At 40.7% G+C, this 24,518-nt stretch overlaps 1 protein-coding gene across 1 annotated transcript; it reads right to left on the bottom strand.

Moving 5' to 3' along the window:
* Positions 1-4,158: 4,158 nt before the first annotated feature.
* On the bottom strand, positions 4,159-15,158 carry NAPG (NSF attachment protein gamma). Its single transcript, XM_069853841.1, has 12 exons — positions 15,035-15,158; positions 12,150-12,217; positions 10,986-11,070; positions 10,453-10,470; positions 9,851-9,881; positions 9,271-9,380; positions 9,067-9,133; positions 8,284-8,354; positions 7,659-7,737; positions 7,084-7,163; positions 5,478-5,607; positions 4,159-4,549 (listed from the first exon to the last, which is right to left on the bottom strand). The coding sequence occupies exons 1-12, from the start codon at positions 15,088-15,090 to the stop codon at positions 4,400-4,402; spliced, it is 945 nt and encodes a 314-aa protein (XP_069709942.1). The 5' UTR covers positions 15,091-15,158; the 3' UTR covers positions 4,159-4,399.
* Positions 15,159-24,518: the final 9,360 nt, after the last annotated feature.

Below are 24,518 nucleotides of genomic sequence, written 5' to 3' on the forward strand. Positions count from 1 at the left end.
TTCTGCAATGGTGAAGTTCTTGAGGAGTTATAAAGTTCACATCCTTAAATTGTGTAAAGATCAATGGCTTTTGAACTCTTGAAACCTAATTGGTTTTCAAACTTCTCCTTGGATCCAAGTGAATAATGAAAGCTTGCATTCTCATAAATGGAAACAGCTTTGAAAATCTGATCCAAGTGATAAACATAATTAACTAACAAAGCAGTCTTAAGATTTACATTTACAGAATGTCAAATACCCCCATCCTTTTCGCCATTTCTGTACAAATTCAGCGCATACAGAAATGTACCTTATGTACTTTTAACAGAATCAGTTCTCATTTGAATATAAATAACCCTCCTGCTTTAAGAGAAAGCCTCCAAACCCCAACCCTCCAACAGAGTTACAAATTAAGCTTTGGGAGAAAAAAACTTTTTATCTATAGAGCTGCTTAAACATAAACTTGTGACACTTTAGCATATAAGCAAAATCATATGGGTGAAGAATGAATCATTCCCAAAACCAAATTAACCTTCCCCTTCAACCCACCCACAAGTCTTGGTTTTAAATAACCAAAACCCCACGACCTTGTGATTAAGTCACTTTTACACATTCTTGCTGTATGGCAAATCCTATTTCTAAAGTTACCCCTGCTAGAGATTAATGTTGAACTTCTAATGGTTAGGGCATCCTCCACATTTAACTAACTCTCAGTTGTTCTGGTTTAGGCACCTCTTTTTAGCCTCCAGCAGAGCATCAGTCACAGTCAGTATTGATACTGAAAGCACAGTCTAGCGCAAGAACCTTTCTTACATCTCTGCTGCTCCTATCCTTTCTGGATTTCAGCACATTCAGGTAAATCTTGAAACACATTGGTGTATTCTTCTGGAAGGCTTCAAGAGTTTGCTACACATTTAAGTAGCCCAACTGCGGAAACAAGTGCTTTGTCTCTACAGCAGATCAAAGTGCCTGTGTGTCCTCTGTTAGAAACAGTCTTTTTTATAAGCCACCATAACTATGCCTTGTATAATTAGCCAAAATTGAGGAAGATACAGGACTGGAGAATCAAATATTTCTACTTTGTGTTGTTAAAGATGATGAATTCAAGTCTGACAACCACCCAATATAACAATTCAGTTTTCCAATTACAAACCTTTGAGAACTGAGGTGATAACAATGAAGCACCAAGTTGTTCAGCAGATACAAAACACTTGCATTCCTTTTAGTGTGAGTAGACAGAATTGTCTAAGATGTGCAACCATCTCAAATTATGAAAGCCAGCACAAAGGTACTAAAAGGTCAGTTAGAAAAAAAAGAGCAACAGGATAAATTAAAGGGGCTGTAAGCAAATGTCTAGTGAATAAGAACAAGGACTGGACAACACTGGCTTTCAAGACTCAAATTTGAGCCAGCAGATTCCCAAGACTTAGTCCTTGATCCCATAATACACCTGTAATGCTTGATGACAAGACCTGCAAAAAGTCACAGAAAAGACTGCTTGAGATTAAAAAGCAATACTCAAATATTGGTGTTCAGCAGGACCTGATCAACAACAGGGAAAGCTAGCACAAACGTGTTAGTTTCAAGTTTTATTTTTCACATTGGTGAAACACAAAGCCTCTTCTCAAGAGGCAGCATCGTTAGAGCTGTTACAATGACGTTTTTTACTGTAATACACCACATACTTGGAAAAAGAACAAATAAAGCACAGGTTTCACACTGCTCTTGGGCATACTAAGTCAAGGTACAGAGAATTTAGAAATCTGATTTTACATATACATTGCACTGTCCATTACTGAGCCTTCATGCACAATTTGATTTTATTTTTCTTACAGTCAACACTGGCTTTGTAAACTTTCTTGCGGTAAATAGTGTATTTTCTAATTTAAATCACTTAAATGATATTTACATAAGTGTGCAAATTGCTGTGGAAGTTAGAAACAAACACTAACACATAATATATAGACAGCTTCTTCTATACTTAAACATTTACTGAAAGGCAGTTAACATTCCTATCACTTTCATTGCCTAAAATAGGAGAATAAGTTATATAAAATAGATCATCTTATTTTCACACACTTCCATTTCTGCAGATTTGGTCTTTACAGCAACATTGCAACCAAAGATTAAGATTCTACTCCTATGATTCATAGAAGCCCCTTTCCATTCAATGGCAGCTTAACAGGTTTAGTACAAGTTACTTCTGTCCCAGATTACCCACACTTGGCACAAGAGAAAAAAGCTATAGGAGTGGGGAAGGCAATCTTGCGCATCTATTTTATTTTTTTGGCAATATGAAAAGTATGCTTTAAGAATCTAATGCATAATTTTAATTTTTATTTTAAGGGCCTGTTAGTGTTACAAGCACAGCTTAAACAAAGCCTGCAAGTTCCTTCACAGAAGCACACAAGGCTCACGATACTCCTTATACACGCCATCTTCTCAGAGATATGGAATTGTTCACATGCACAAAAAAGCTGACTACTTGAGAACATTCAACAAAACTGATTTCAGAATTGGAAGCAGCAGGAAACGCTTGAAGAATACTTCCTGTTGCTGGTGCTCCAATACATGCAAAGTTTTTTGTTTGTTTGTTTGTTTACTTGAGACTTCTCATAAAACGTGCATGTTCACCTTCATGACCAAATCTAGAAGGCAAGAGTAAACTGGAGTGAATTGCTCCACGGTGCAAAGTCTTCAAGCCCATCTTTCTTGTACAGTTGTAATCATTTTTAGAGAAAAGCAACTCATTTCCAAAAATTTCTTTTAGATTATTTTATAGAAGAGCAAAAACTTCTATGCACATCATTAATAGCAAAGGGAAATTACCTGTCAGATAAGAAAGAACTAAAGCTGTAGTCTCAAAAAGCTTTAAGGTACAAGGTTATTACATAATACAAAGACAAATCTGGTTTTTGAACACCCATTAAATTGAGTAACATGACTTTTCCAGCAGCCCTCCCTGCTAATTATGTTTGTGCACCCGCTACCATGCCTCTGAGTGCTATCCATGCCATGGAAAGTGATTATTAACCCTCTAAAAGTTTACCGTCGTTACAGTTATGCCCGAGATCCAGTCAGACACTTGCTTGATGTTTCTGAAGACATTCAATTCCCTAATATGTCAGAAACCGTACCAACACTTAACACTGTGCTTTTGGTTTACTGTTTATTGAACTTTGGGCAGCATGCATCACACACAAATCCCTGCTGGATTCCAAGTGATCTCACACTACTGCAGATCTTGATTAGGTTCTTCTGAAGACAGACCACAGGTACAACTTCCAGTGTCACCAACTTTTAAGCATAAAATGGTCCAACCAATTTAAGACACTGGAGAAGCTTGCAAAACACGTGATTACTTAAAACCAAATAGAGAAGATACATAAAAGTTTGGTTACTTTGGATTCTGAGCTAGTTCGAAAAACGCTGTTTATAAGAGATAGTTGTTCTACATTTTGAAAATATGAAACAATGAAATGTCTTCATAGACTAGTGTATTGATCGGTAAATAAACACCTATAACACTCATGAACTCAAACATATAATTAAAACATTCCTTCTAAGTTTTTGTGCATTGAATATAAAGCTCTGAAGACAATATTTAACATTATCTGCTACCTTCAGTTTCTTTTTTTGGTCATGGCATGCTTCAGAAAGATTGGAAAGAAACGTTGTGCACTCATCCTATTCCCAGGGTGTACATTACAAACACTATGCACACCATTATTTCCAAAGACTTCAGGTCAATGAAGGTCTTAAGATGAAAGATTCTTAGGTACTTTAAAGCTTGCAAGAACAGCTTCAAACTAGTTGACTTAATATTTTCCCACAACCACATGGATACTGTTTGGCAAAGAATAAGGTATTAAAATAAATACTCCCCTGTGGAGTAAAACCACATTGAAAATAAACTGATGCTCCCCCTAGTGCTTATACTAGTGAAAAATCCTGCCTGGCACAGTCTGCCTTCAATAGTGTTAAACAGAAGATAAATAGCCAGATGGATGAGCATATATTTAACTCCGGAAATAATCTCAAACATATTTCTAGGACCAAAAAAGCAAAAGCTGTTGAAATTCTGCATTTAAAGTTTTGTATCACTCCCCCTACTCCTGTGCTTCTGGGATTTTGGTTTCTTTTAAACTGTGCTTTTAGTAAAAAATTATCTCGGTCCCCCCCACCATCAACTGAAGGCAGGACCCTGAGGAAGTTCTGTCCAGGTAAGAAATAAAGTCCAAAGATGTTTCAAGATGACAGGTACAATCATGCGCTTTCTCCTGTATTGTGCCCAAAAGCTGCCAAGTTAATATTAGCATTTCCATACCACAATTGCAATGAAGCTCTGGTAAATCTGGTACCTTTGGATATATTCAACATCACAAATAAGTCACATATTTAATACAAACTATGTCTGTAGCTAGCACAGTCCACCAGAATATTCATCCTCTTCCTCATCAGCATGAGAGCCTGCTGCAGCTGGTCCTCTTGCTTTGTCTTGTACAGCATTTGGCGATTTTTTCTTGATTCCACCTCCTGGGACCACCAAGGTAAGACCAAGCTTGGCATACTGATAATAACAAGGCAAGTTTAATCTCTGTACTATCACAGAAGTAAAATCTTATTGATTTGCACTACACAAAATTCACTGATGCTCACAAAAACCAAGCAGGTAATATTCAGTACAGAAAACAAATTGATGCTGCTTCCACAGCGTATTTTTCCATCTAAGAATGTAGCCTAACATTGGTTCATTTTTTTCCCTCTTAAGCTCTCTAAGAATGGGATGCGACTCTATTGATACTGCTTTTACAGCATTTGCTCCTACAGCTTCTGTGTTTCAAGTTTTATATAAAAAAGTAATTTTTCAGTATGCAGCTAATAACAGCTCATGTAAAAAGTCTTACAAGTGTTTTTCAGTAAGACCAGTACCTTAATTTTTACTGTCCAGTGTAGTAACACAGTAAAATTAGTCAATACGGTTACAAAGTTTAGCATGGATTGATGTCTCCGGTACTTTACACCCTTCCTGTCTTTATACTTCCTACAATTTGCAAGTACTATTAAAAAAAAAAAAAGGCGGGGGGGGCATCAATGAGACAAATACTAAATTGGAAAGAGAATTATTTCAGTAATTAGTAATAAGTGCTAAAAATAATTCAACAGGCATCATATTCTGTAATATTTATGCACACATATCAGCTATATGATACTTCTGAGATAAAGCATAAGCAGCAAAGTGTTCTGGCCCCTAAGAAACCAAGCAGAAAAGAACTGAATTTTGGTCAACTGAGACTCTGCAAAACCATAACAAACTGCCCTTTCACCTAAGTCTTCCCACCATCTGAAAGGAGCAACGATATGGGAATTTACATTAGCAAGCAGCTAACCCTGGTCTTTTTATTTTCATCAACCACAAAATAAGAAAAACGTATCTCAACTTGAACAAGCAAAAAGATTATATAAAAAAAAAGAATCCATTGGAACTCCCAACTTACATCATTGTCCATGTATTTGAAGAGTGGCAAATTACAGACTTCAGAAACTTGATCCTGATCTTGCTGGTCATACCCTTCCAGAAGTTGCTCTAGTGCTGCACAGTCTTCACTTCCATTAAATCCTGGTATACTGAAGGAAATTAAGAGTTCACTTAGGGTGTTTCAGCAATCTACCTGACACTCACCTATTCTGTCTCTATGCTGCTGATTAATACCTGATGAGCAAACAGCTTCTGAGAATGTGATGGGTTGATTATTCCACAAAACTGCCTATAACCACTTTGATTTCTCCAGGTATATAGATAATATCCATAACACTAAATAATTTCAGCAATATTAGTTTGCATTCCAAGAATAAGGCCACAATCACAGTCAAGACAAAAAGAGAATATTATTCTTCACTTTTTCCTGTCCAGTCAGTAAATTCTCCACTTTACATACAAAAAAAATCTGTAATGAGATTTCCTATATATAAAAAGAAATTGAAGACTTGGAAAATATGAGCAAGATGTTTAAAGACTGATCTTGAAAAATTCTTCCTAAAAATAAAGTACAATTTAACTTACATGTGTTCAAGTCATTTCACTAAAAACAAAGTTTAAGAAATGCTGTTTCAGTATTTTGTCACTGAAGTCCTAATGAGAAGGTGAAATGGAGAGTTGCTGGAAAACGTCTGAAAGCAGGGTTAAACACTAATCCAGATTTAGACACCAAAATTTTCTTCTGGATGTATATAGAATGCATTCTTCATTTCAATGTATTCAGCTGGACTACTCTGCTTCCTATATTATCTTCCAGTTCAAGCAACTATTTAAAAATAGTCACAAGAAGTAGAAATCTTGCTTTTCTTCTTCCGTTGTATGACAAAAGCAAGATATCCTAGATCAACATAACGAGAAGTGTAGTGACTCACATACTGAAAACTCTTCTTTAACAAAAATGTTTATATTAATCTTCTACTCAATCTAAGTACCACACTAGATAGATTAATTCATTATACTGGGATGCTGCTATTGTGCATTTTAAGACTGCATTCCATATTTCCATCCTCAAAGGGTAACAAAATACCATGACAAGTTGAAATTCTTTTTAATCATCTCCACACGACATGGCAAAAAGATTCTGAAAAAGTTCAGTTAGCAACATCCAGAAATACTCACTTTAAGGCCATAAGCATTTGTTAACAACAGCCAATCCATCTCTGTTCCATTTCAAAAAAAACCACAATCCAAAGGATATCAGTAAGACAAGAATCTCAGCCATAACAGTATTCTGCTCAGCTCTGAGCAAAGGAAAAAAAGAAACTGAAAGAACTTCTAATTTCTATCTCATTTCACCTGTCACATGTAAAAAGTTACTCATCAAGAAGCAGTTATTTTAAGTTCTTTATGAAGAGTCACCACAGTAATCACAGCTAAATCTGTTAAGATTGAAAAAAAATTCTTTTGATAACCATCAACCAGGGAATGCTATTATTGTACTCTAAGTCAACAGAAGAACAGCCTTAAAATTTATTGGCAGATAGTGTCTACATTGCTTTTTCATAATAACAGACCTACATTAATAAAAAAACACTTTAAAATTATAGGACATGAAGTAGGCTTACCTATAGCTTTCCCTCACACATCTTTCTGCAGCAACATAATCATTTCTGTGAAGATGAACCAAGACTTGAGCAATGGTTTTCTAAACAAAAGCAAAAAAAACTCAACCTGAAGATTCTTTAGGAATGAACAGTAAAACATGAGGAAAATTCTTGGCTGCTAGTATTTAGCATGAAAAAGGTCACAACAATCTGCAGTGGTTCTAACATACTGACATAAGAGAGTCAGAACAACAACAAGAAAGCATAAAGCCATATCCTCAACTGGTATGAAATAGATCATCTCCTATAACATTGTAAGGAACTGTTGCATCAAGTAACAGTTTTTGTGGTTTATTACTTTTGATAACATCTTTATTTCTGACGTTTGTTGTTTCTGACAGAGCCTGTAGATAACAGCATGTTACCTTCAACATGATAGTAGTGGAAAAGCACAGTCATACGTTGGGGAAATATTGCACTACCACAAATTCTCAGCATTTGGCAAGAGCTATGTATTGCCAGCCAGATGTCAGCCATCATTAGTTACCCATAAAAATCCTGAAATGCACCATCAGAAATTATCACCTAGAATTTACCTTATAGCATGTTGGGTAATTTTCAATTTCTTTATAAATACTTTTTTCCTTTTGAAGAGACAATGCAGCCTCATCTAACCTAAAAAAAAACCAAAAAACAAACCAAACCAACCAAACAAAAAACACAGTTAGGAGTATCAGTGCCAGGAACAGGAACACAGCACAATGAACCTGAGGCTAACTAATATACTTGCAAGTCTACTGGAACAAAAAGCAAAAAACTGAAAAACAGCAGCAGATCTTACTAACAGAGTAGATAAGTATATAATCAGTAATTCCTTTAGCCAAGGACAGGCAGGTAAAGAACATCTCTGGTATTCATTCAGAGAAATCTCATTTTTCATAACAATGACAAGATACATTACATACTCTTAACAGATTTCTGTGTATCATGAGGGTACTAGAAGCTATAAGTCTGATATTTATGAATTACCAGTATTAAGTCATAGTAATTTGTTTATAGTTTGAATACTCTTTTAGTCATATTAGCATTCTAAAAATCAGCAATAGCACATGAACTATAAAGCAGCAGAGCAATCAAGTCTTTCACAGAAAGACTTTAAAGTTACTTTACAAAGTAACTATTTAGGATTTGATTACACTAAAAAAGGGCATAAAGTCATACCTGCGTCCTCTGACTAGAAGTCTTGATGCTTTCCCTAGCATTTCTAATGCTTGCCGTAAACGTTCTTCATTCTAGAGAACAAGAATAATTAATGCATTCTTATTTCATTTGCACGGAATTAAGATTGCTAGACTTTAATCTAAGTATATCACCTGTAACTTAGAACAACTCTTAATTATCAGCAGTTCACACACTGGAGGGTAACATGAAGAGCACTAGTGCACCCAAATTCCACAACCAGCCCCGCTATGGATCTATAGAGCAAAGTAATATCAGTGCTAAGTTGCTAATCTGGAAACACGTGACAACTGTGAATAAAGAAGTATGCCAGAAGCAGCAACAAAAATGAAGATCATCTGCTCATGGGACAGGTAGAGCATCAAGCAAACCCTTCTCTTCTGTGCCTTCACAGATTCCAAACTATTTTTATGCTCCAGGACTCAATAACAGCTATGTTTCGTACCCTCTGGGCTGCCCAACAAGAGGCAGAAAACTTGACAACATACGAAGTTCAGATTAAGTCCCATATGGAAAGAAATACAAAGCAAACTGAGTCCTAACTTTTATAGTCTCCTGCACAGCATAAGAAGCCTTCAGCTTCATTACAAAGCCAGCCATGTGAAAGGAAAGAGAAATAATTTAGAACCTAATCCTAAGCTTTTTCTTAACTTTATAGCTGGGCTTAAACACCAATTCATTATACTCTGTACACTTTCAGGGACTGGAGAGTTCTTTGCTAGCAGGGAAGGAAAAAAACCCAACAAAACAAATACCCCTACTCACTTCAAACACTGAGGCCGCTTGCTGATATAGCTGCACAGCCTTCTCTGGGTTCACATTTTCTATTAACCTGTAAAAAGCATAAATCATTTATCTTCTGGTGAAGTGAAAGTATTTTTTACTTAAAAGCACCAAAAAGATATGAAAGAAAACCAAAGACACATCCGTGCCCTGCATGCATTCTAGTCACCAATACCACAAACTTACTTTCCAGCCCGTTCCAGTGCAATAGCTGCTGTATCTGGTGTCCCGTTCTCCAGGTACATCATACTGGCTTTCTCGATCAGCTGAACTGCTTCAGGGAGCCTCTGCATCTCCTGCAAAGCCACAGTCAGGGAGACACTGCTGTCAGGAATTGTGCTAATGTTCAATGAAACAAAATAAGATATTACAGTTCGTTTTGATAAGACTCCCAATTTTTATTTACAAACTTGTAGAAATAATGGAAGTTGACCACCAAGTCCATAAAATTCACTTGTAAGTAACAAACTCCCAAGTAAGGCATAAATTTGTGGTAGTTTAGAGCAGAAGCACCATTCCTCCATTACCCTCTGGCATGAGGCCCTCACCTTTTCTTCTGCAAAGGGAAAACAATTTCTCCTCCCTCCCCCTCAATTACAAATGTCACTTTCCTAACCTACTGAGGGTATTGGTGGGAACAATAAGTTAACAGAAAAATATCACTTTAACATGCTAGTAGCTTACATGTATTTGTAAAATGGTTCAGTGCACAATATTGTTCACAATAAAATACAATTTTAAAATAAAAACTATCAAATTAAGATACCTTTAGCATCATGCCAGCTTGTTCATAAGCTCTGCAGGGAAAAAAATTACAATTTAGTTAGATGTGGTGTATTTCCACAAGCTGTAGTTACACAGCACAAGTTAACACCCATCAGCTATCACTTCACAGTTAATCTTTAAAGATCTGAAGAAGTTTCAAGTGTTTTACTTAATGTCATAGTGCATGTGTAACATCATCTTCCACAAATGAAGTACCTCAATGACACTTCCAACTAAAAATCTGTTCTTATGATCTGACCCACAGGTAATATTTGTATTATTTGTCATCTGCTTACTCTGAAGTACTCTTTAATTAGAAATTTCTTTATGAGCTCAACAGTGTAGAATTCAAAATGAAAAAAGATTCATCTAAGAAAAAATATATTATGTCAAAGGTCACTGAAGAATGTCAAAACCGTCATTTCTTCAGATGGGCAATGCAGGTTTTCAGACTTTCCTAGCCCACATTTCCATTAAACTTATTTTGAAAGACAGAAATCACCTGAACTACACCAATGACTACAGAGAGATCTAAATGACAGTTCATGGTTGTACCATACGTTAGAAAATTTACTTCAAATTACTCTGTGCTTCTGTACTTACTTGGCAGCATGGAAGAGACTGGAAGTAACATTGTCAAAAGTCAAGGACAAAAGCCACAAAAATATAATGCAGAAAAAATAGCAGTGTACAAAATCTTATATAAGTACTAGTTTCAAAACAAGGAATCCCATAAAGGCACGTTGAACCTACTACATTTCTAGGCAAAGCGTCAATAACAAATTCTTCAAATGACAGAATAAATGCAACACAACAAAGCATAACTATATGTAAAGCTGCAAGAGGCATATTTATTTCATTTGTAGGTATTTAAAAAAAAAAGCAACCAACAATAATTTCTGAAGCACTAACTAGACATCTCAGGCACTGGTCAGCACCTTATCACTCCAGATGTTACTGAAAACAACCCAGATTTTCTAATCTAGAGAATTCCTTAGTTCTCCCACTCAGAGTACACAGGAATAGTTTTTTTAAGAAGAAATTTGTAGATTAACACAATATGCAAATATATTAAATTCTAAGTAGCAAAGGGTTAGTTCCTCGGAAAAAAAGAATAACAATCAATGAAAAGATACGCTTTATTGTTTTCATGTGCCTCAGCTTCTCGTAAACAGGCTTCCCTTGCCTGGTCGAACTGCTTGGCATTCTTAAAAGCAACAGCTGCAAGAAATCAAATAAGGTTCTTATTTACAGCTTGCCATTTTTCTTTCTTCAGCGCTTCTGCTCAAGAATTTAGCCACCTAAACATGCAAACAGACTATTTAAATGAATGGTTGCAGTTTACCAAGCTCTTCCAAAAAATTCCATGACAACCCTCCTTGTTTATTAGTCACTTAGTTACCATTAGAAACGTTTATTGTCAATTATACTTCCACATCATCATAATTGTACTACACATTATGCACAATATGTTTAGCTGGATTTTGGAACTCACTCATTCTATATTTTAATTACAGAATTGCACAAAGACATATGTATATAGTTTTAATCATTAGAGGTTATACCAAATCAGTGTGACAGGAACAGAAGCGTACCATCAAAAAAACACACCTACAGCAACTTCCTCAACTCAACCACTTCCGAGCACAGATACTTATTTCTATCTCTTACAATGATTGGATAACAAAGGAGGATTTAAAATTAATTTAAATTTATAGATAGTCCAGTTGATCTTCCAAGTCTGTATCTTTTATTCAGGCTTACATGAATGAGCAGGAATGCCTAGACTAAGAAGCAAAAAAGCCATAAAGCCATGATAAAACAATTCTTTTTTTTTATTATAGCAATTTAAGAGCAAAAAGGAATCACCTAGTAAGTATTTTACACCATGTGACACTTGAAGTGGAAAAGAGAAGAGCTCTTACTACGCCTAAAAATCCCGGCAGCATCTCTTTACCTTACTGAAACAGTCTTTATCAGGACATACTTCATAAGATGATTAAAAAAAGCAAAGTTTTAAAACCAGCTTGAATATTTGTTGTTTTGCAGGTAAAGTCACAGGATTTGGGGGTGGACAAGGGAAAGAAGTAAAGATTTATTTTTATCACACACAGATATACAAAGTAGAAGTTGTAAACTTGAAAAAAACCTAGTTTCGACAACTGTTCATCTTACTTTATCTTTGCAACAGTTTTACTTGCACAACAATGTACTGAAAATACATAAAATTTATCAGGGATTAAGCTTAAAGAATATTTTGAAACCTTAAACTATATGGCCATATTTAGAGCCATACATACCTGCCTTGCCATATTCGGTAGCGGCACTGTCATAATCTGGTTTCCACTTTAAGAATCCAGTTTTCAGACTAAAATGCAAGAAGAAAGGCCTTTTAATGATTACTAAAGATTTTATGTTTTACCCTCAAATCACTTCAGATATATTTAAAATGTTAGACTTCCTCTGATAAGGAGCAATCACCCATATGCAAATACTATGATGGCATCACAACAGCAAAAATAAATGGTGGCATTGCTAGGAACCACACAAAGCACTGCAACGATCTCCAATACAGTTCTACCATGCCCAGACAGTCTTGACAAGTCCTGCTCTTTGACAGTAAGAAGTCAACAGAAGAAAAATACTTCCATCTACACCAAAGTGATATCTAAAAGTTTCTAATACTACAACACTGACAATATTTTTTGTTACACAATGTGAAGTTTCCAGTGTTCCTCTACAGTCATTTTCCGCTGCTCAGAATTATCAAAAACGTTCTACTGCATACAGAAATGAAAGAACTTACCAATACAAAGACAAAGCTTCATATGTCATTTACGTATCTACAACAGATGACAATAAGTGGTGCCATGCATGCACAGATACACATATAGGCAAAAATATACATTGCAAAACAAAGTGAGTCATCAAGCAATGCTGACTTCAATATTGTAACTTCCTCACTTCTAAAACAAATTTAAAAATCACCATAACTTTAGAGTTCACATCCATATCTGCTGGGGGCAGATACTTGTGATGCAATACATACTTAATTTGGAAAAACAGTTGTATATAGACTTTACACTGGTTTTGTGGTCTTATTTGGATGAAAGCCAGCAGAATGTAAATCTAAAACAAGCCTTCACATTGTATTATTTTTATCTCAGGCAAAGTCTCAAATGCCTCTAACTGAAATAGTCAATGCTTTAATCTGCACATCATTTGAGATTCGGGTACCTTTTATTTTGAATGCTTTCTAGGATAAGCTTAAAATGAATTCCACTGAAATGCACTTCTAATCAAGTAATTTGAATAAGATACTCTGGGTACAGATTTTTTCGTTCTAAGCAGGTCTCTCTTCTATCACAGTTTATACTTTTGATCCATTTTGTCAGGATGAACAGTCAATATTCTTACAAAAATACAGCATCTTTGGATTAGTTAACTATTACATTTATACCACAGTCTGTGAAATTGTGACTTACAAGCAAAATGGCTATACTCAGTGTTAAAACACATATTAAATAAGACTATCATATGTAGATGTCAAGTCCTCTAAGCCAAATGTCAGCACAGGTCTTTGAAGCCGTCTAAGAAGAAACAATCACACATTTCTCATCAGCAGGAACACATCACCTTCACAAGGTTAAGCTCTTTTATTCCCCACAATCCACATAACTTTTCTCCTATTTGTCTTTTCCCCACTAACTCTGGCAGAAGAGCAGAGGTGTCTTCCTTCACTTTCCAGTTAGGAGTCAGAGCAATAAAGGCAACACAGCCCTCACGGAATCCACACAGGCTCCGGGCCTATGAGCCATGCAGCCTCACCGAGACGATTTTTTAGTTTTAGGGCTGCTTTATTCTCCCAGTTTGAGGAATAGAGGCGACCTTTAGTACCCACCCCTGCAGGGAGGGGACCCAGAAGCAGAAGAGGGGCCAAGCAGCCATGCCCTCCCACTCCTCCAGCACCAGCCGGCCTCCCAAACCCTCTATCTCCTTCCCTCCCTATTTCCTGAGATCAAGTCACCTGGCACACACAATGCCCACTAGTCACAGAATCATATAATAGTTTGGGTTGGAAGAGATTGGTTAAAGATTATCCAGTTCCACACCGCCTGCCATAGGCAGGGACACCTCCCACTACACCAGGCTGCCCAAGGCCCCATCCAACCTGGTCTTGAACACCTCCAGGGATGGGGCATCCACAGCTTCCCTGGGCAACCTGTGCTAGTGCCTCACCACTGTTATCATGTAGAATTTCTTCACAGTGTCTAGTCTAAATTTGCCCCTCTCCAGTTTACAGGCATTCCCCCTAGTCCTATCACTCCATGCCCTTGTAAAATGTCCCTTCCCAGCTTTCCTGCAGCCCCTTCAGGTGGTCGCTATAAGGTCACCTCGTAGTCTTCTCTTCTCTAGGCTGACCAAGCCCAACTCTCTCAGCCTGTCCCCACTGCAGAGGTGCTCCAGCCCTCGGATCAACTTTGTAGCCTCCTCTGGAAACATTCCAACAGCTCCATACACTTCTTATCTTGAGGATTCCAGAACTGGACACAGTATTCCAGATGAGGTCTCACAAGAGAGAAATAGAAGGGCAGAATCCCCTCCCTCTCCCTGCTGGCCACGCTTCTTTTGATGCGGCCCAGGATACGGCTGGCCTTCTGGGCTGCGAGCGCACACTGCCGGCTCACGTCGAGCTTCTCATCAACCAGCACCCCCAAGTCCTCCTCCGCAGGGCTGCTCTCCATCACATCGTTCCCCATCCTGTACTGACAGGGCAGATCGCCCCGACCTGGGTGCGGGACCTTACACTTGGCTTTGCCGAACCCCATGGGGTTAACACAGGCCCACTTCTCCAGCTCGTAGCCAGGGCGCCCCCACCCCCCCACCCCACGCTGCGCGCAGGGCACCATGGGAGTTGTAGTTCCCCCGCTGACCCCACTACTCGTCAGGGCGCCGAAGAGAACTACAAGTCCCAAGAGCGCACAGCGCGCCGCCGCGGCGGGGAGGGCGTGCGGAGCTGCCGCGCTAAGTCGGCCGATAGCAGCCGCAGGGCCGCTCCTGCGGGAGGGGACGCGGCGCCTCCGCGGGACGGCTCCACGGCCCAGGCGCTCAGCTGGCAGCCGCCTGGCAGCTGCTCGGCCAGCTTTCCCCACCCTCCGGCCTCCCTCCCCTCTGCTCCGCTCACTATTTCTCCGCTTTAGCGATGTGCTCCAGCGCCTCGTGAATCTTCTGCGCAGCCATCTCGGCCCGCGGGGCGCCGCGCCAGCCGCCTGGGAACGGCGCGGGGATGGCGGGGCGGGCGGGGCTCGGGCTCCTCTTCCTCCGCCTCGCGCCTGCGCTGCTGCCTCCCCCTCCTCCTGCCCCCCGAACCCGTCGCTGTCCGGCGGAGGCGGCCGTAGCGACTGAATGGGGTGGAGTCAGAGAACGGTAGGGTGGTTTGGGTTGTAAGGAGCCTTAAAGCGTATCCAGTTCCTACCACCCTTGCCATGGGCAGAGACACCTCCCACCAGACCAGGCTTCCCAAGGCACCGTCCAACTTGGCCTTGAACAGCTCCAGGGATGGGGCAGCCACAGCTTCCCTGGGCAACCTCTGCCAGTGCCTCACCACCCTCAGTGGGAAGAATTTCTTCGTGATGTTTAATGTAAATCATCCCCCCTCCAATTTAAAGCCATTCCCCCTACTCCTATGACTCCATGCCCTTGTAAAATCTCCCTTCCCAGCTTTCCTGCAGCCCCTTCAGTTACTGGAAGGTCACTATAAGGTCTCTTTGGAGCCTTCTCCAGGCTGAACAAGCCCAACTCTCTCAGCCTGTCCTCATATGGAAGGTGCTCCAGCTCTCTGATCACCCTTGTAGCCCTCCTCTGGACCCATTTCAACAGCTCCGTATCTTTCTTATGTTGAGGATTCCAGAACTGGACATAGGACTCCAGATGAGGTCTAAAAAGAAAGGAATAGAAGGGCAGAATCATAGAATCATAGAATAACCAGCTTGGAAGAGACCCACCGGATCATCGAGTCCAACCATTCCTATCAAACACTAAACCATGCCTCTTACCACCTTGTCCACCCATCCCTTAAACACCTCCAGGGAAGGTGAATCAACCACCTCCCTGGGTAGCCTGTTCCAGTGCCCAATGACCCTTTCCATGAAAAATTTTTTCCTAATGTCCAGCCTAAATCTCCCCTGGTGGAGCTTGAGGCCATTCCCTCTTGTCCTGTCCCCTGTCACTTGGGAGAAGAGGCCAGCACCCTCCTCTCTACAACCTCCTTCCAGGTAGTTATAGAGAGCAATGAGGTCTCCCCTCAGCCTCCTCTTCTCCAGGCTAAACAACCCCAGCTCTCTCAGCCACTCCTCATAAGGCCTGTTCTCCAGCCCCCTCACCAGCCTCGTTGCTCTTCTCTGCACTCGCTCCAGAGCCTCAACATCCTTCTTGTGGTGAGGGGCCCAGAACTGAACACAGTATTCGAGGAGCGGTCTCACCAGTGCCGAGTACAGGGGGAGAATAACCTCCCTGGACCTGCTGGTCACACCGTTTCTGATACAAGCCAAGATGCCGTTGGCCTTCTTGGCCACCTGGGCACACTGCTGGCTCATGTTCAGTCGGCTGTCAACCAACACCCCCAGGTCCCTCTCCTCCAGGCAGCTTTCTAGACAGACTTCTCCTAGTCTGTAGCACTGCACAGGGTTGTTGTGCCCCAAGTGCAGGACCCGGCATTTGGCCTTGTTAAACCTCATGCCATTGGACTCAGCCCAGCGGTCCAGCCTGTTCAGATCCCTTTGCAGAGCCTCCCTACCCTCCAGCAGATCCACACTTCCACCCAGCTTAGTGTCGTCCGCAAACTTGCTAAGGGTGCACTCAGTGCCTTCATCCAGGTCATTGATAAAGACATTGAACAGGGCTGGACCCAGCACTGAGCCCTGGGGAACCCCACTTGTCACTGGCCTCCAGCTGGATTTCACACCATTTACCACCACTCTGGGCCCGGCCATCCAACCAGTTTTCCACCCAGGAGAGTGTGCGCCTGTCCAGGCCAGAGGCTGACAGTTTCTTAAGCAGAATGCTGTGAGAAACTGTGTCAAAGGCTTTACTGAAGTCCAGGAAGACCACATCCACAGCCTTTCCCTCATCCAGCAGCCGAGTCACTTTGTCATAGAAGGTGATCAGGTTATTTTGGCAAGACCTGCCTTTTGTGAACCCATGTTGACTGGGCCTGATCACCCGGTTCTCTTGCATGTGCTTCGTGGTAGCACTCAAGATCACCTGCTCCATGACTTTCCCTGGCACTGAGGTCAGACTGACAGGCCTGTAGTTTCCTGGGTCCTCCCTGCGACCCTTCTTGTAGATGGGCACAACAGCCAGCCTCCAGTCCAGTGGGACTTCCCCAGTCTTCCAGGGCTGTTGGAAGATGATGGAAAGGGGTTTGGCCAGCACATCTGCCAGCTCCTTCAATACCCTTGGGTGAATCCCATCTGGCCCCATAGACTTGTGGGTGTCTAGTTGGGCAAGCAAGGCTCTGACCATCTCCTCTTGGATCATGGGAGCCTCATTTTGCTCCTCTAGCTCCTGGGTTTGTACACAGATGGAACAACTTTCTTTACAATTAATGACTGAGCCCCTCCCTCTCGCTGCTGGCCACATGTCTTTTGATGTCACCCAGGATACAGTTGGTCGCCAGGGCTGTGAGCGCACTTTTCCAGCTCATGTCAAGTTTCTCGTCAACCAACACCCCTCTCCACGGGGCTGCTCTCAATCACATCATCCCCCATCCTGTATTGAAACCACAGATTGCCCTGACCCACATGCAGGACCTTGCGCTTGGCACAACTCATGACGTTTGCACAGGCCCAGTTCTCCAGCTTGTCCACCTCTGATGGTGGAAGGTATCTCACTCCTTCATTAGCAGCCCTGTCAGTGCTATGACCTGGCAGGGGTTGTGCAGGTTAATGGCTGCCCATGATGTTGGGCTGTGCCACACTCAATCATAGACTCATAGAACTGGTTGGTTGGAAAAGACCTTTAAGTTTATCAGGTCCAGCCATAAGCCTAATACTGACAAGCCCATCACTGAACCATGTCCCTAATCACCGCTTCTCCACATCTTTTAAATACCTGAAGGGATGGTGACTCAACCACTTTCCTGGGCAGCCTGTTCCAGTGCCTGATAACTCTTTTTTAATATCTAATCTTAACCTCCCCTGGTGCAACTTGAGGCCATTTCCTCTCATTCTAACACTGTTACTTGGGAGAAGACACCAAAAAAACACCTCACTACAATCTCCATTCAGGCAGTTGTAGACAGTGATAAGGTCTCCCCTCAGTCTCATTTTCTCCGGGTTAAACAACCCCAGTTCCCTCAGCTGCTCCTCATAAGACTTGCTGGAAGGTGCCTCCCTTGCAGGAGCCCCCAGCCCCACATCTTGTCCTAGGCCAACAGAAGCTTTTTTTGAGAATAGGAATGAGCTTGGCCCTGCGTTTCCCAGGGTTTTCAAGTGGAGGCCAGGTTTTGGTAGAAAAGCACATCCCATGGGCCAAAGGCTGAAAAGCACTGCTTGCCCTGCTCTGAAAGAAGCCTCCAGAAACCGTTTTGCTGAGGCACACTCCTCTGGCACATTTGGTATTTGTAAAAACAAGAGGCTGTCCCTGCCAGGCTGGCACAGAAATCTAAAGCTGAAGGCATGAATGGTCTTTGAGCACACCAGAGTCACTAACGCTGAAACACGCCCAGATTACACAACCAGTAACTGAACTGAAAATGCTAGAATCTGTCTTACTGTCTATACATCCAGTTTCCTTAACTTCCTTGAGTTACAGAAGGTCTGCAATTGAGCCCAGAAAGGGATTTATTCTCAAAACTTGGATATCCTTATTGTCTTCTGGTAATCAGAATAAGGAAAATATTTATCAACACAGGTGACAGGAAGCAAAATGAGAAGCTGGTCAAATTTGAAAAACTCTTCTCTGACAGTAGGAGTTATTGAAAGTCCATACTGTTTACAGGAATTGGAGCACTGCAATTGTTTCTACCTTAAATGGTGAAAGTAAGCAATATTTACATTTTTTGTTTTATTCTAAGTAGGCATCAGACTCTCAGGTCTGAATTGCTCTCCCTTCCTTTTCTAACATTCCCTTGATGACATTGAAACTTAATTTTCTAACTTTGGTTCTTATGCTGTGCTTGAGAGGCTACTACAGACTACTGCAGACAGTGGAAAACCCCTACTAAATCTTCACAGAATCACAGAATAACCAGGTTGGAAGAGACCCACCGGATCATCGAGTCCAACCGTTCCTATCAAACACTAAACCATATCCCTCAGCACCTCGTCCACCCGTGCCTTAAACACCTCCAGGGAAGGTGACTCAACCACCTCCCTGGGCAGCCTGTTCCAGTGCCCAATGACCCTTTCTGTAAAGAATTTTTTCCTAATGTCCAGATGTAATTTCCTAATGTACATCTTACATGTAATTGTTCTGTGTCCTTGATCAAACTAGAAAAAAAAAGGTGTAGAGAGGTTTTTTTCTGCTTTCAAAAGCAGATGGGTGATCATGGGAGTACAGGGAGAAAATAGCTAATCTCGCATAATACATACGCAAAAAGGTTTCTGGCAAGTGCTCACTGGTAGCAGGTAAAAGAAAGGAGGCTATGGTTGCAGAGATTCCTGTATTGCCACATCTGTCTTTTCTTTCACTTGCTGCGGCAGCCAGGATAGATCTGGCCATGTAAGTAAGAGATTGCTGCAGTGCCTTTCAAATAGTGTTAGCTGGGAAAGTAAATTGATAGATCTGTGGCATTAAAGGGTGCGATAATCTCAGAGAGTGCTTCTGATGCACACAATTAATAACTTATTGTTTCTGTGTTTGTTTTTGGGTAATGCTCCTGGCCTGCTGTGTTCCCTGGGTTATAAATAGATACTCACTTTCTAGTGGAACTACACATGTGCACTGTCTGGTTACACTTCATACTGGAATGACCAGATGAAAGATTTCCAAGACTAGTATTAAATGAAATAGGATATTCCTGGGTAGCTTTTATTTTGTAGACGTGGAACCTCGAGAGATTTTACATCTGGCAAGGATCATATCACAACATCTGGTGCTGGGCTGTGAAATAGAATTTGGTGTTGAAAAATGACCAGTTACAATGTCAAAAAAATTTACTGTGATGGCAGTTGGAGTGACAAACTTATTAAAGTATAATCTTACAGGTTTTGTTTACTAAGTAGATATGGACTCTGCAAATACAGTAGCTCTACAACTATAAGCCATTGGTCATTAACCAGTCCTCAGCTGCCCATCACTACAACTTGCAGAGGGTTTCTGTCTGCCTAAGTGTTTCATAAGGTACACCATTGCAACCGAAGGTATCAGTTATCAAAAATAAGCAGCATAAACTGATGCAGCCCAATTTGTCTTAAATGGGTTAAAAAAGCACCTGTGTGAGACTTCACAGGGCTAACATCTGGCAAGAGGCTGGAGGCAAGCACCTGGGGACAGCACCTTCCACTGTTATGGTTGGGTCTACCCACAGCCCTGCAATAACAACAGCCTGGGCTTCCTTCAGAGAGCTGCTTTTAATTGTAAGAGACTATCAGTACAACCACAGCTAAATTTGTTTTCCAATTAACTCTCACTTTACTGTGAATATGTCATGTTCTTGTTCAGAAAGTCAGGACTGACTGCAGTGAGTTTTATTTTAAATCAGCTGCTGAATCCTATCTGCTTCTCCACTGAATCTGGAAGGTGAATTTAAATTTTCCTAGATGTGGATTTCCCAGCTCTGTCTGGTACCATTTTTTGGCAGCAGGACATGGAAAGTTCTGTCGTGTAATTTATTAGTGTCTAAGTTGGAGTCATAACTCCAGTAACAACAGCTATACCACGCCACTGAGGAAATTACCTGAGAGGAAGGGAGAGGGATCTGCCTATTCCTCCTCCCAGAAAGACTGCTACTAACACTAGTGTTCTAACAAACAGTTGGCTCAGACACATTTTAGGCCCGTTACATACACAAAAATGTGTTCTGTGATCTCTCTGTCCCAGTGCCAGCGTATCAGTGCTCCAATAAAATTTTCTGTTCCTGTCTTCAGCATTAAATCCATGCAATTATTTTGGCTGTGAGACATTACTAGTTCCTGTCTTCATTAATATGGCAGAAAGCGAACAAATAACTCTGGGGGTGGCAAAATTAATAAAGACTGCTTTTCTGTAAATTTGTGTCTCCCTGCTGATTGTGTTTAATTAAATAGCAGAAGGCTACAGTGTGAGCATGCCTTTGATTAGAGATCAGAGAATAGAGAGACATTATAAATATCCCAACTGGGGGAAGGAAGTAATAATGTCTTTTGATCCTAGCTTCCCTAACTGCTGGGCAATACTCAATAATATGTGTGCAAGACTCACTCTCAGCTTGACAGTGCTGGCAAATCTTGAGTTTCCTGTCTACTCCATGCTAGAAATTCCCCTGTAGGGTAGACATTAGCTCTTACTTGTAAGGCAGTAATGATCTTCCTGTGGGGAATGCTCCTGTAATATTCAATCCAGTTGTTACTAATTTTGTCTTTTTCAAAGTTAGCAATTCCATGGCCCTAACATGACAACCTGGTCCAATTAAAGAATTCTTCCCTCTAGCAGTTACTAGATCTCAGAAAGATGACCTTGAAGTGGAAATGTCCCATTCTGAGATAGAGCCTCACTGCAAACCACTTCCGGAATCCCTGACTGCTTTCAGGTCCCACATTGATGGGTATTTCTCTTCCCTTCTTCCCATAAATATCCACAACTTTCAGAATTTATTCTCAATACCTTCTTGATTTCTTAGTGTCCTCAGAAGGGTGGGCAATTCAGTGCAACTGACAAGCCTGCACATTTGGAATTAACATGCACAGTAGAGGGTCAGCTGATAGACTGAACAAATTTGGAGATGTTGCTTCACCTTGCTTCACACCAGTCTGTATGCCACTGTCCAGCTGTTCACTCTTCAGCTCTATCTGGGTATTAATATTATGATAAAGAATTTTAACGAGGTCAATAAGATCATCATCAACACACTTCTGTTTTAGAGCCATTATAAAATAAGACTGGTTTTAGTGTTGAAAGGCTTTAGCCAAATTGATGAAGACTACCCTGAGAAGCTAGTGTTTCCCCTTAGAACATTGAATAGGTAGCTATAGTTTTAAATTTTCATAACAACCAGATGATGTTATAAAGCCCCTCTGACACGATTTAATAGAACGTGCCTAGGTGAGCCAAGCTGTTTAGATTCTTGAAAACAGCCCCAAAATAATTGAGCCAATTATTGATATTGCTCTGTCATTCAGGCAATGGAGATTTTGATATTTACACTGCCAGGCATACTGTGACGCTGGTAGTATGACACTGGATACCAGCCATGAAAAAATTCCATCAGTTGGACACACTGGGTATCTATCTTAATTAAGTGCCTTAGACTCAAATGGTCTGGGCTCAGTCACAAGTTTTTACTAGTTTCTCAGATGTTCTTAGAGATCTCTTTTGCCATCATCATGGCTTCAAATGCCAAATTGTCTGCAAAGCCAATAGTCTTGAAATCTCCCAGGCCTTTGAATGTTCCTGGTGACTGCCATTGCAACTTGAACACAGTGTATACCTCGTCAGGAGACTGTATCTTAGAGATTCCACATTGTCTTGGATACTGATAATACTGGCTAGTTTCCCTCTGTCTGGGTGGAACAGACATTGGAAGTGTAAGAATTGTCTTAATTGCACTACGTTCTTCTTCATCTACCTTTTCAGTGGACCCAAAGGGCATGCTTCCTTGTGCTTTTGCATTAGGCAGTTCATTGCCATGATATACTTAGCAAACAGGCATGCATAGCAATTTTCAGAAGCCTCTGTAATCAGAAGGTTAGATCTTTCTCCCCTTAAATCACCTAAAATCCCATTGGAAGAAGGGGAAATTTGTCGGCCTTTCCAAGACAACCTTTCTGTAACAGTATTTCGACTCACCTTCTCCTTGCAACCCAACATCATCTTGATGTATCCCCTTTTCTTGACGATGTTTTTTCCAGTCCATATATTTCACCATTATTTTTACTGGACTGTTAAGAAGTGCTCTCCATTTGTTACTTTTCTTCTGTACTTATATTTCAAGAGCCCTGCATAAGGTTTCAATTTTTTAGTCACGTTTCTTTCTAGTGCTGCCAAATTCTGTTGCACGTGAGTAATGGCTTCAAAAGATGAAGTGGGATTTTAAACAATATATGGAGTACCACTGTATGCATTTATTTTCTTGGGAAACAAGGTTTTTGTTTCCACATACACCAATGCAAATATATGGAAAATGTATTCCTGAGTGTGTCAGATACGCTTTACACCTGTTGTTCCTACCTGTGGCTCCCAGGATGGAATCATTGGTGATACATTACTTTTCCTTTTTATTTCCTGATGCCTTTTCCTGTTTGCTGACGTAGTTACATGCATAGTCATTCACTACCTGAATCTGAGAAAAAGGATCTAGCTTTAGGAAAGAAGAAGAAGGAGATAAAGAATCCTGCTGCAAGATAATACGTTTTTATTGAAGGCATTGCATCACAAAGTCAATTGGGTCATTTTAAGGAGTGTGGAGTCCCTCTTACCTACTTTTCTGAGGTCGTTTGGTGTATATTTCTTCAGTACTAGCTTCATTATCTCCCAGTCCTTATTATGCAAGAGTGTTCACACTCAGCACAGCTACCCTGCATTGTTCCAGCACAAAGGGGTATGTGGCCTCTCAGTGAACAAACTCCTACTGTTTTGGCTAGATTCTTCTGAGCTAGTTCTGCTCCTTGATGCAAATTTACCAAGCAGTCACAGCTGCACAAAATGGGGATCAGGAATATATGGGGGAGACAGGTATTCCATGAGCCAATTTAAGTACCACATGCTAAATGAATAATCACAGCTTTACTTTACCTTCTTTTTCTGTTGATGAGTAACTTATTCAAGATAGAGCACATATATAATTTAAAGATGTAACTCCTTTTCTGCTTCACCTTTCTGAATCCAGAACCTCTGGAAACTTCCTGCCTTTCTTTCCTCTGTCCTTTCTTTCTGAATTGTTTTCCACAGAAGGCTCTCACATAAGATTGTCCTTTTAGAAAGTCAGTTATTCCTCTCACTGGATCTACCTAGTGTTAATAGTTTTTGATGGTTTTTTCATTGTTTTGCAGCAGTTTCTCCACAAGATGCTGAGGATGGAAAATGAAGTTTAAAATATAGCATTGTTCCCCAAATCATGATGCATTCGTAACTTGACGTGAGCCTGTATCCTTTAATCTGTCACTGAAATAATGTTTGGCATAGATCCCAGAACGAAGACAGGAAAACGTAACAGTTTTGATCAGTTTTGAAAGCATAATTAGAATTTTCCACTTTTCTACAGGAATGCGAAACTGCATAATGAATGGTTCTTCCAGATGCCAGCTTCTACTTCATATCCATGAACAAGGAAGTGAGGAAACAAAGATCAGGGGGTTCATCTCTGGTGGTCTGATCACTAAAATCCAATAAAAGCAATAAGGCTGTCCAAGGTTTTAGTCACTTCCATAGTTTCATGCTTCTGCAGCAAGATTTGCAGAGGTGTGATAACAGATTCCTTGATTTTGTTTTAACCTTTGTCATTGTTGCTTTCCCTAGTCTGCTTCAGAGGA

This window comes from Phaenicophaeus curvirostris, chromosome 3 (assembly GCF_032191515.1).
Source record: "Phaenicophaeus curvirostris isolate KB17595 chromosome 3, BPBGC_Pcur_1.0, whole genome shotgun sequence".
NCBI classification, from domain to species: Eukaryota; Metazoa; Chordata; class Aves; order Cuculiformes; family Cuculidae; genus Phaenicophaeus; species Phaenicophaeus curvirostris.

Bases quoted from the DNA above. Each gene is read 5' to 3' on its own strand.
- NAPG (XM_069853841.1), bottom strand. From the start codon at position 15,090: ATGGCTGCGCAGAAGATTCACGAGGCGCTGGAGCACATCGCTAAAGCG. The intron at 11,071-12,149 runs GTATGTATGGCT...GATTTCTTGCAG, and splicing joins TACCGAATATGGCAAGGCAG to CTGTTGCTTTTAAGAATGCC. The intron at 8,355-9,066 runs GTGAGTAGGGGT...CTTGTTCTCTAG, and splicing joins AAGCGGCCTCAGTGTTTGAA to AATGAAGAACGTTTACGGCA.